This window comes from Osmerus mordax, chromosome 24 (assembly GCF_038355195.1).
Source record: "Osmerus mordax isolate fOsmMor3 chromosome 24, fOsmMor3.pri, whole genome shotgun sequence".
Classification (NCBI taxonomy): domain Eukaryota; kingdom Metazoa; phylum Chordata; class Actinopteri; order Osmeriformes; family Osmeridae; genus Osmerus; species Osmerus mordax.
In genome coordinates this window covers 7,011,837-7,024,205 of record NC_090073.1, presented here as the reverse complement: position 1 = coordinate 7,024,205, position 12,369 = coordinate 7,011,837, and the positions used below count along the sequence as shown (strand labels likewise).

General features: G+C 53.2%; 1 protein-coding gene across 1 annotated transcript in view; it reads right to left on the bottom strand.

The window, feature by feature from the left end:
- Positions 1 to 528: 528 nt before the first annotated feature.
- The window catches only part of tet3 (tet methylcytosine dioxygenase 3), a 24,050-nt gene continuing 12,209 nt past the window's right edge, over positions 529 to 12,369 (bottom strand). Inside the window, 7 exon segments of the mRNA XM_067227694.1 lie at positions 529 to 6,752; positions 7,167 to 7,521; positions 8,008 to 8,145; positions 8,460 to 8,549; positions 8,672 to 8,822; positions 9,606 to 9,814; positions 10,997 to 11,090. Coding sequence (XP_067083795.1) covers positions 5,110 to 6,752; positions 7,167 to 7,521; positions 8,008 to 8,145; positions 8,460 to 8,549; positions 8,672 to 8,822; positions 9,606 to 9,814; positions 10,997 to 11,090 — 2,680 coding nt within the window. The 3' untranslated portion in view covers positions 529 to 5,109.

The window sequence follows — 12,369 nt, the reverse complement described above, 5'->3', positions numbered from 1 at the left end:
GTGCTTTACATCATAACCCTTCAAGAAGACTGTCATATCACTGTCAAAATAACACTGGTAAAATAACCATCCTTATATGAACCACTACTTTAGAGCAATTGATTTGTGAACAATCATAAATTACCTGTATTTATTTAGTAATGACAAAGATAACTAGTATTACCTGAGAACTCTATCCTCTGCTAGAGAGTTAGAGTAACTAAAAGGGGGGGGGTCAGGTGGTTGAGTGGTGAGGGAATCGGGCTAGTAATCCGAAGGTTGCCAGCTCGATTCCCGGTCATGCCAACTGACGTTGTGTCCTTGGGCAAGGCACTTCACCCTACTTGCCTCAGGGGGAATGTCCCTGTACTTACTGTAAGTCGCTCTGGATAAGAGCGTCTGCTAAATGACTAAATGTAAATGATGACCAGAGGTGGTAGAGCAGGGGAGGTATGGATCTATACGATCATCTGTACACGTCCACACAGCACGGTGTTGAGTTTAGCGATAAGACAGGGGAACCAAAACTCAAACAACCAGTCATCACAATTTTAAATGTTCATGTTTTATTAATTATCGCGCAACATAAAACAATATTGTGGATTGTACCACACACACTATGTATTCACATAATACACCATACAGCTACAAAGAGAAAGACTGAACAAAAACACTTTTTTTACATACTGCATACTTGACATGAAAAAATTTAACCAAAAACAATCTTCAACTCAAATAGGAATGTAGCTGCCAGTTGTGTTTGCTGTCTTCCTGTATGGAGAAAAACACAGTATAAGCTTGGATCCTTACTTTGGAAAGTGGACAAAATCAAGTGACCGGCAAACAGCAGTGCTGAGAGTGGGGTATTCATTTAGATCATGTGTGTGTGTGTGTGTGTGCATGCGTAAGTGTGTGTGTGTGTGAGTGACAGAGAGAGAGAGTAGGATGTTAGGTGTCCGATAAGGGATGAGGAAGTAAGGAAAGAGGAATATGCCTTAAGGATAAACACAGGGAAGGTAATTGCTATGCTCTTAGGGTTATATCTTAATATCCTCCTCCTGCTATATAAGGTGTACAGCATTCTCAAAGAGCATTTTACTAGCTTCTCAACGGTACATGACAGTGCACCAAATCACCCAAGATCACAGTCGGTTCACGTCAATCTCCACTCGTCATGAAGATAAGAACAGATTTATTTTCAAGTACCTGGAGACGGTGAGGATAAACCGTGATGACGTAGAACAGTTCTGTTCCGAGTGCTTCTCTAGAAGGGCTCTGTGCGAGGCACCACGGCCGCAGACGAGTAGCCGCTGCCGCCCTAGGTCTGAGCGAGGCTATGTAAGTGCAACCGGTGGAGGGGCAGGGCTGACGGACGCCATCTTGGCTCCCCCCCCCCCCGAGTTTAGATCTAGAGCGCTTTGATGCACGTGGCGGGGGTAGCACTCCCCACATGATCAGCACCAGAGCGGTTTTCCACTCGACGGAAAACCCGTCTTACTCAGAAGAACATTCTAAGAGCTCAGAAAAATATCAGCGATAATCATTCCCCCCCACCGCACCTTGACCCCCAACCCCCCCCTTTTTTTTCCACATTACACTGGAGGGGAGTCCACCATAGCACCTAATTCCCCTCAGTGTGTGTGCAGGGGGAACTGTTTCGGGGCACTGGTAACCTCAGACTCATATAGAAATGTACAAAATTAAAAACAATTAATTACAGTATATGATCAGCACCTATTATTACACAGATCATAAATATGACTGGATCTATGTGGAATGTGGATCATGCATTGTTGTTATAAAAAGGGCGTTTGCAACCAGAGCATGAGGATTTAAACAAAGAGCATTATTACCAGTTTCCCAGTCCTGATAGTCAAGTCTGTGACTGTCTAAGACACATACCAAGAGACAATGGCAAACTAACTAACTGTCATTTCTGAGGGTTTTCCCTAAAATGCTATGGAATACATATTTATCTGGTACCACACATGTTCAGTCGTTGGTTTAGTTAACAGTTCTTTCCTACTGTTAATCCAACATCTGACAGTAGTAAGCACCAAGCACCTCTAAAACGTGTGGCCGTTCACCTGATAGTCGAACACATCTGACAAGATTGCAAGCATCCATCTCCCTTCTGAAGCCCCACCCCTCCCAGACTGCCTCTGCTCCAGGAGGGAGGGGCTTTACAGCACAGATGATCTGCACATGCTCCTGAATGCCTACGGGCTTTCAACCAAACCCACAGACATCCCCCTTGGGTGAAGTTATCCTCTGGGCTCGCTGATAAGAGTGTTGATGCAGAGCTTCTGTGAAACAACAGAGAGGGCGTGTTGTCCGGTTAAAGATTGCCCTTCAGAACACCGGACCACGCAGGCTGTTATAGTCATACATGGATAGCTTGCTAACGGTTGTCTAATTAGGTGACTAGCTTGGGGGTGGGGGGGAGGGAGGAGGGGGGGGGCTTCTTGCTGCTGTCAGAGGTATATGCTGACAGAGATACAGTACTTATTGAAGAAGGAGAGCAGTTTAATTAAATACAAATTTACAGACACAAGAACACATGGGTATCAAGTGTTGTCCTTCCACTGTCTGGCAAAGCAACTGGACTGTATCTCCTGGACTCATTCATGATTTAGTCGTAATTCCTCACCAGTTAAATAATCTTACCTAAATATTTCAATATTTACATTTTTTTTTACCTTTCTCTCTCTCTCTCTCTCTCTCTCTGAAGAAAAACTAAACAAAAAATAAGCTTCAAGTTGTCAATAATCGGCTCTTTTTTCCCCCCATTAAAATCAAGATTAAAAGTGCTTTTATAAAATCTTTTCTTCTCTATGTACAATTTGTACTAGCTCTATCAAAAAACAAAAACATCAACGACAATCATCATTAATTATCATCATCATAATAAATAAGAATTAAAAAGTGGATTCAAATGAGTATGTACTGTGGAGCATGCAGATGTCTCTGACAAAAGCACGTTCCTCTGCGCTCAGTGTCTCCATCGTGTGGGTAGCGTATTGTGACTGGGACCAGTGTCTCTACAACATGAGGTATAGAAACCCCTCGAAAGCACCAGGGCTCATCAGAGTTAAGCATCAGAGAAGCCCACGCCATCACCCCCCGAACGTCCCCCAATGAGCAGTGCACACATTCACATGCTGAACACGCCAGCACTCACTCACTCTCTCTCTCTCTCTCTCTCGCTCGCTCGCTCTCTCTCTCTCTCTCTCTCTCTCTCTCTCTCTCTCTCTCTCTCTCTCTCTCTCTCTCTATCTCTCTCTCTCTGTCGCTCTCTCTCTCACACCCACACAAACTCCCACACAAACTCACGCGTACTGTGCACTAGATGAAGCCACAGGATGAGAACGTGGAGCCCCAAGAGGTGGGATCAACAGCGGACCATTCCGTTTAGCACCAACTAACTAGCCTCTAGTCCTCCCTTGACCCTCTGACCCCACCATGCAGTCCTGCCTCTAGCCTCCAACCTGCCTCGAGCTTAAAGCCTGCCTCTAGACTCGAACCTCTAGCCTGCACGCAGAAGCACATCATACCTCTCATCTCTGACACTTCCGGGCAGTACTTCCTGGCCAGGACTTATAAAGGCCACAAGTGTTGGGGACAGGTTCGAGCGTAATAGTGCAGAAACATGAGGGACGGAATCAGCTTGGCCCTCGGGGTGAGAAATCCACATTGAAAGGTCACTAAAGGAAGCGTGATGGCTGAGCGGGGCCGAGCAGCCGCGGCGGGTCGCTGGCTCAGTATAGACAGCGTACGAACCGCAGACACGCGGAGCTCCGCGGGAACGCAATCGCACGGCGCACCTTTTCGTTAGTGTGTGTGTGTAGGGAAAGCACCAGGGTGTTTCGAAGCACCATAAGCTGTCCATTCACCACCATCCATGTGCCTCACGATACCAGTGTGGACCAGAAGTTCACATTGACCTGTGGCCGGGGACCTGAGCTCCCTCTGGGCTCGCGAGGAAAGGTAGGGCTCAATGCTGGTTCACATGAGCTCACAAACGTGCCTGTGTTTGCGGATGTGTGTCGTGTACTATGCACCATTTGAACAGAAATCAGGACTGCCCTCTGAGGGGACAGGGAGAAGTTCAGGGAGAGAACTGCCTGGACAGCTCTGGGAAGATGAGGACCCTCTCCTGGTGTCTGTTGGCGGGGGTCTCTCTGTCAACGAGTGACGAGTACCCTTAGTCAACAACAAGCTCCACAGGACTGACAGGAAGGGAGAGACTTTCCCGGGAAGGGGACGGAGGGGGGGCGAAGCACCAGTGGGATGGGTTGACGATTGGACGAGGAGGGAGGAGGAGCCTGTCTCGTCACAGCAAGGCGAGCAGTTAGAGAGAGGCTCTCGAGATGTAAGCTGTCTGAGGTGTGGCGACAACCTGACGGAACCAAGGTGAGGTCGCTTCAAGGTGAGGTCGCTTCACAGCACTCGCTGGGAGCAGCGGGACTGCACCCGTCGTGTGGGTCAGATTGCTGCGCGGTGGCGGGAGTCTGGTGTTTGAGCCTTGCTGTGCGGAGAGAGAGACCCCCCCCCCCCCCCCACACACACCAAACCACCGGGAACAAGATTGACAAAGGCCGAAGAAAACAAAGGTAAAACCATACTTTTCCACAAACATGGTAAAAAAAAAGAGTCGGGTTGACTCTCGATTAAAAAACTAACATAAACAATCACATCATTAATAATAACATTAATGAAAACAACAATGTAAAAAAAAAATGAAAGAGATTTCCTCATCATAATAATAATAATAATAACAACACCTGTAATAACAACATTGACAGTAACAATAGCAATCATAATAATATTGATAATAATAGCAATAATTAGGATCATTAAAATTCTATGAAGAAGGAGAAGCTATGGAGTCCGTCCCTTTAGTGGGGGAGGACAAGCACCACAGGCAGGGTCTGCCCAGGGTCAGTTCCAAACTGCTGCCTGACATGAGGTAAAAACACAAGAAAACCCCCCCTCTGTCCTCCATCTGACCACGCAGAGAGAGAGAAAAGAGCCGGGCTGAGAGAGCCTCCTGGAGAGGGGGGGGGGCAGGAGGACCGACAGACCCCTCCCTGGTGTCCCCCCTCCGCCCCCGTGACTCAGTATCCGTCCTCAGACGAAGTGGCTGTAGGGCCCGGTGAGCTGCGTGCAGGCGTAGGGAGCGGACGTGACCGTGGAGGTGGTGTGGAGGGTGGGCGCCGAGCGCGTCGCCGGCCCCTCTTTCTTGTCCTTGGCCTGGCCGGGGCTGGCCCCCGCGCCCACGCCGCCCGTCACCCCCCACTTCCTCTTCTTCCCGTAGGCCTTGATTTCCTCCTGGGAGAGGCCCAGCAGCGCCGCCTCCTGCTGGCGCTCCCTTGCCCGCTCGGCCAGCAGCTTCATCTTGGCCTCCCAGAGGGCCAGGCCGTGGCTGGGCTGGTTCAGGTTCTTGTGTTGGTAGAACACCAGGGAGATGCGCGTGGGGTGGCAGCGGTTGGGCTTCTTGAGGGGCGTGGTGGCGTGCAGCTCCCTGCGGGCGCACTCCAGCAGGATGGAGCCGTGGGCCGGCGCCACCGCCACCCCGCCGATGTTGGGGTCGAGGAAGTTGTGCTCCGAGTCCGACCACACCTCGTCGTCGTCCTGGCCCCGCACGCTCTCCGCGTCGCTCTCGGCGCGGTTGGCGTCCCAGCAGCCGTCTGCCGTCTGCTGCAGGGCGTCCGGGAACAGGCGGCCCTCGGGGGCCGGGGACGGCGTGCTGCCGGCCACCGAGCCCCCGCACGACCTCCACGCCTTCTCCTGCACCCCCAGGGGGGTGGAGCTCCGGCTCTCGCCCGCCTTCGACCACATCTTGTCGGGGAAGGCTCCGGCCGGCTGGCCGTGCTTCAGGGCAGGGCTATAGGCTGCAGGGGGCCAGGCCTTAGGCTGAGGGCTGGGGGCGAGGCTGTCCCAGTGACGGGGGGTGCCTGGTTGTGGTGAGGAGGCCGGGGAGGGGGCTGCCTTCATGGCGGGGGAGGGCGAGGGGGCGGGAGAGGCCATGGGGGTGTTGGGGCCTGGGTAGGAGTTCCACTGCTGATGCTGGAGGTAGGGTGAGGGCTGCTGCCGGTCTTGAGGGAAGGGGGGGTTGGCGGCGCCGGCGGTCACCTGGCCGCTCCCGTCCCAGCCGCCGGGCAGGATGCCGCCGTTGGGCTTGTGGGCGGGCCAGGCTTCTGGCTGCGGCGTGGAGCTGGGCGTGGCGGTGCGGCTGGGGCCCTCGTAGACGGGGACGTCCACGGGCTCTGGCTTGATGACGGGGGTGCCTCGGTGGGAGGCCTCGGAGGAGACGGACGAGGGCCGCGATTGGATGTGCTGGTGGGCGGGGGCGGGGTGCTGCGGCTCGGGGTGGCTGGCGTAGGGGTGGGCGAGGCGGGCCTGCAGCCCCTGGACGTCGGGCTTTTGGTCCAGGGGCTCGGCCTTGACCCCCACTTTGGGCCACGGCCCGCTGCGGCCGTCGTAGCCCATGAGCTCCGGGGGGAAAAGTGCATTGGGGGGGTAGTTAAAGTACCCGTAGGGTAGTGCCGGTAGATTGGGGTGGTAGCCGTTGACGGCGCCCGGAGCTGGGTGCTGGCCCGCGGGGGGGAGGCCCCCCCTGGCGTAGTAGGCTGGGTGAGCAGGGTGGGGGTAGACTCCGTAGGGCTCTGGCCCCTGGCCGGGGTAACCCTCGGGGAGGGCTCCGTTGAAGGGCTCCTTCTTAATGAACGCTTCCTTCTTGATGGTGGGCTTCACTTCCTGTTTAGGGATCGCTGTGGAGAGGAAACAGTCGACGTCAGCATTGGTGGTTTTCATTCTGAACTTTTGCAGGGGGGCCTTGAGCTGGGTAGTACATGCAGTTGAGTCAGTATATCATCATCAGAATCAGAAAGGGTTTTAAATCGCCATGAAAGTTTGCACAGACAAGGAATTTACTTTGGCAGGAAGGTGCATACATTCAACATATAGGAGTAAATCTTAAATAAGTGTGAGTTTAAACAAGTCTAACTATACTATACAAAAGGTTCAAGTCTAATGAACTAATACTAACTAGTACTAAGGGGACAGGTATGTAAAGAAAATAAATATAAAGTATAAAATAGCTATAATGTACAATATCTTACTACTATCAATTACTACAATGTCAAGCAGGAATAGAGGTCATGTGAGGTCAGGGAGTCACTCACCTTTATTGTCTAGCGGTGTTTGAGGTGTGCCAGTGAGTGTGACCTCGGCTCTGATGACATCAGTCTTGCCGGGCGTGTCCCCACCCTGCAGCTTGCCCTTCTTCTTCTCCGAGGCCTTGGCCTTGGCCTCCAGCCGTCGCTGACGGCACGACTTGGCGCGCTCCGGAAGCTTCCGCACCTCGCGCCGGAAGGCGTTCAGCATCTGGATGGCGCCCGTCCGCATCTTGAGCCGCTGGTTCTCCTCGCTGCCGAACTCGTCGGTGTGAGACACCTTGTAGAGGGGCAGGACGTGGAGCTGCTCGTCCTCCGGGAGCTCGCCCACCTTGCGGTTGTCCTCCTTGGTCAGAGTACACACCTGGGTGGGTGGGGGGGGAGGAGGTCACATGGTCACACCGGTGCCGGGATAACGTGGTGTCTCGCCACGTGGTCGACAGTTTTTGTGTTTTGTTTTTAAACAAAACTATCTGGCATCCACACGGAACGAGTGAAAGAGAAATGACAACGTTCACAGGAAAGGGTTGAATACAAATAAACTATATAGAGAGAGACTGATAGAAAAAGAAAGCGCGAGAAGATGAGAGAGAGCGATGGGAAGAAAGAGTGCGACAGGGAAGAGACGGAGCGAGAGACGGAGAGAAAGACAGAGAGAGCGAGCGAGAGGAAAAGCGAGCGGTCGAAAGAAAGAGCGCGAGAGAGACCGAGCGAAAGACAAAGAGAGAGAGGGCAAGAGAAGAAGAAAAAGGAGAAGAAGAAGGAGAAGGAGAAGAAGAAGAAGGAGAAGAAGAAGGAGAAGAAGGAGAAAGCGCCCATCCGGCGGGGCTAGGACGGGCGAGAGACCCACCACCGTGCATCCGTTGTAGAGGTTGTGCTGATCCTTGTGGGCGTGGGCGCAGAAGTCCATGCAGGCCGTGACCCCTGAGAAGGGCCTCCCCTCCTTCAGGCCCAGTCTGCAGTCGGTGGCCGTCTGTTCGTTCTGACACTGAGGGACAGGACACAGGTCACACAGCGCTCCACGCTCGAGCACATGCTCACACACTCCCCCGGGGCTCTAACCACCGCCCCGCGGCAACCGGGTGGGACGAGCGGACGTTATTCACAGACAGACAGAGAGCTCTCCCTTGCGCCTCCCAGCCACACACACATGGCTAGTCTGTCACCTCACCCCTGGTAACATGAGCAGGAAGGGAGGACAGGGTTACTGGCTGTGGACTGGCTGGTGAGTTACTCCTGCTGTCTAAGTAACACTGTGTGTGTGTGTGTGTGTCTGTGTGTGAGTGCAGTGTAAATGCCTACCTGGTTGCTGTATGCCTTCGGGGCTAGCTGCTTGTACAGGGGAGCCACTTCTGTCGCTAGCTCCTGGAAGTTATCCCTGAGTTTGTCCTCCTGAAACGCAAGCCAACAGGCTGGTCGGAACACCACACCACACAACACCAAAGAACACAGCACAACAGGGCTGGCGTGGTAACAAGCGGGTGTGCGACGCTGGTATCTCTCCCAGGCTGTACCTGTTCTGGCCGGTCTCCCTGCAGTCTGAACTTGCGTGGTATTTTACTGCGAGCGTATTTGCAGCCGTTGAAATACATGCTCCAGGAGCAGCCGAAGGAGAAGGAGGCTCCGCAGGTGTCCGGGTCCTTGCCTTGACACGCACACGTACGACTGCAGGGGGAGACAGCGAGCACAAACCTGTCAGTATAAACACTAAATCCTAGCTTAACATCCGTGGACCTGTAATTATTCAACCAAGTCGGTTGCCTGCATCTCACCCTCAGGCATGTTTTGTCTATGGACACCCCTGCCTAGCACAGGGGTCTATGGGCACCCCTGCATAGCACAGGGCTCTATGGACACCCCTACCTAGCACAGGGGTCTATGGACACCCCTACCTAGCACAGGGGTCTATGGACACCCCTACCTAGCACAGGGCTCTATGGACACCCCTACCTAGCACAGGGCTCTATGGACACCCCTACCTAGCACAGGGGTCTATGGACACCCCTACCTAGCACAGGGGTCTATGGAAACCCCTGCCTAGCACAGGGGTCTATGGACACCCCTACCTAGCACAGGGGTCTATGGAAACCCCTGCCTAGCACAGGGGTCTATGGACACCCCTGCCTAGCACTGGGGTCTATGGGCACCCCTGCATAGCACAGGGGTCTATGGGCACCCCTGCATAGCACAGGGGTCTATGGACACCCCTGCATAGCACAGGGGTCTATGGACACCCCTGCATAGCACAGGGGTCTATGGACACCCCTGCATAGCACAGGGGTCTATGGACACCCCTGCATAGCACAGGGGTCTATGGACACCCCTGCATGGCACAGGGGTCTGTGGACACCCCTGCATGGAACAGGGGTCTATGGGCACCCCTGCCTAGCACAGGGGTCTGTGGATGAGTTGGAGGGTATGTTGTCTCTGGGCACAGCCGTCACTTACTCATCGTTCAGGCCGCAGCGCCGGCTGGTGGGGTTGCCGTACTTGGTGAGGGTCTCGGAGAGCTCGCGGTACAGCTTGTCACCCAGCGCCTGGGGGACGCCCTCCCACGCCATGATGAGGATGACGATGACGGCGTTGGCACAGTGGTGACCCGCCCGGTGACGCACCAGACACAGCAGCTTCTCTGTGAGGCCACTACGACGGATCACCTGGAGAGGGAGAGAGAGAGAGAGAGAGAGAGAGAGAGAGAGAGACAGAGAGAGAGAGAGTGAGGGGGGGGAAGGGAGAGAGAGAGAGGGAGAGAGAGAGGAAAGGGAGAGAGAGGGAGAGAGAGTGAGGGAGAGAGAGAGGGGAGGGAGAGAGAGAGAGACAGAGAGGGAGCGAGAGAGAGAGAGAGAGAGAGAGAGAGAGGAGAGAGAGAGAGAGAGAGAGAGAGAGAGAGGAAAGGGAGAGAGAGACAGAGAGAGAGAGAGTGAGGGGAGGGAGAGAGAGACAGAGAGGGAGAGAGAGAGAGAGAGGGAGAGAGAGAGAGAGAGAGAGAGAGAGAGAGAGAGAGGGGGGGGGGAAGGGAGAGAGAGAGAGGGAGAGAGAGAGGAAAGGGAGAGAGAGGGAGAGACAGTGAGGGAGAGAGAGAGGGAAGGGAGAGAGAGGGAGAGAGAGGGAGAGAGAGAAAGGGAGAGAGAGGGAGGGAGGGAGAAAGGGGGGGAGAGAGTGTGAAAACGAAAAAAAAAACGGTAAAAGAAAGATAAAAATATTAAAAACGGCATCCATTTATTTTTCTCCTTCCCGTAAGATACACACCCAACCACCCACACACACACACATTTCTGTGTGCCACTAATGGCCCCTCCATCAGAGGCAGTTTTAAATCCATGAAGCCATTAGCAGGGTGTGTGAGAGGTGGGGGTGGGGGGTGAGAAGTGGGCTAGCAGACGGCCAGTAGTGAGGCCCCCTGCTGCTTTACAGTGTGGGGGGTGAGAACGTCTGCAAGGTGTCTCCGTGTGACACCTCATTACACACACACTCTTCGTAGATCTGGCTCTGATTGGCTGTCAGGGTTGTCAGGTGGCACAAAGGACCAATCACACCTCTCTCCAAAAGTGTCTGAATGGACTGTCTCAACCTTCATGCTGTTACAAAACTCCCATTCATTTAATAATAGTAGAACGCATTCTCTTTGACTACATTTAAAATGAAGACGACATGATTGCATACTTTTCGCTTGCATTTCTTTTATCATTTGATTTGGGCAGAATGTAAAAATGATGATGCAATACTGATGAAAAAGCAGTTACAGGCCTTTACTGCGTCATGGAAAATGGCTTTTAGTAGACTTCCGGGTGTAATTCATGTGCAGTATTGGTGGGGCATATTTACTGGGTATTACTCACCCATTTGGCGATGGGACATCCCTGAGAGCTCTTCCCCTCTCGGCCCGTGTAGAGCACCTTCTCAATACGGACAGCAGGTCCTTTCTCTCCATACCTACACAGTCAGAGTGGGAGATATTCCTTATGGGTTAGTGCCGCACAAAATCGCAGTCATTTTATAAGCTGTTATTTTCCATTTGAGATGAGATTTTGGCCCGCGTTCTACACCACCGTGTTTTACACCTCCGTGTTTGACACCACTGCAAGCCGAAAGGACTGTTCTCACTCCTCTGTGAAGCTTTGCAGAGATAGGGGTAGCAACCTTAATACGCTGGAAGATTATTTTAGATAACATGATCTGTGCGTGTCATGGAGGAAGACATTGTCTTGTTTTTAAGTGTGTGTGTGTGTGTGTGTGTGAATGTGTTTTGTTGTGCATGTGTGTGCGTCTGTGTGTGTAAACTTCTGTTGTCTTATGCACGCGTGTGCGAACACGTGTTTTATTGTGCACGTGTGTGTGTGTGTGTGTGAAGCTCAGCATCGATCGGAGGATCGCTCACTCCCAGCCCATCCTCTCACCCTCCTCTCCCCTTGCTGTCACTGCGATCATGTCAGGCCTGCACAGCCCCGTCCAGCATGCTGAACACGTGGCCTCTCCTGAATAGGGGCCAGCCCTCACCCCCACCAGGGGCCCCGCTCTCCACAGGGGGAGCCCACCGAGGGGTCAAAGGTGGGTCAGGGTTCACCCAGACACTATGGAGGGCTTTAGTTCTTACGTCACCCTTCAAACAAACAAAGAGAGCCCCAACCCCCGACCCTTCACCCCTCCACCTCAACTGACAGTCTCAGAGGAGGGCCGAGTCACCTTCCTATAGAAACAGACCGAGCTATGGTCTCCCCTCTCTACCCCCCCCCTCCCCCCTCGGCCTGACACTATGGAGTGGGAGAAAAGGTGCACAGTCAGGGTTTGTCAGCACAGATTACAATCCTTATCCCGGCCCTTTCAGGACCCCCAGATCCTCATACAGCCATGGTGAACTAGCGACTGGGATATACTTGGATTAAGCTGACTTCATTCTGTGGCAACGACAGTGTTTGGAGCCTTCTCAGTACTCTCTCCTACTGTCACTGTGATCGGCTCCACCACATTGAGTTCCCTCGTTTCTCTAGTAGGTTTCTATCCTCCTCTGACCCTATCGTCTCGCGGTGCTTCTGCTGATGCGGCCACTTCCTGTTTCTCCTATTGGATTCTGGGTCAGGGATTCCCTCGGGGACAGAATCAGAGGAGCGGGGGAGGGGCGAGGAGGACAATGTTGAGAGAGCGAAAGAGAGAGCGCGAGATAGTGTCTCTCAGCTGTGTGTCTAGGTTTAGTGTCAAGACACAACGGGCGAGA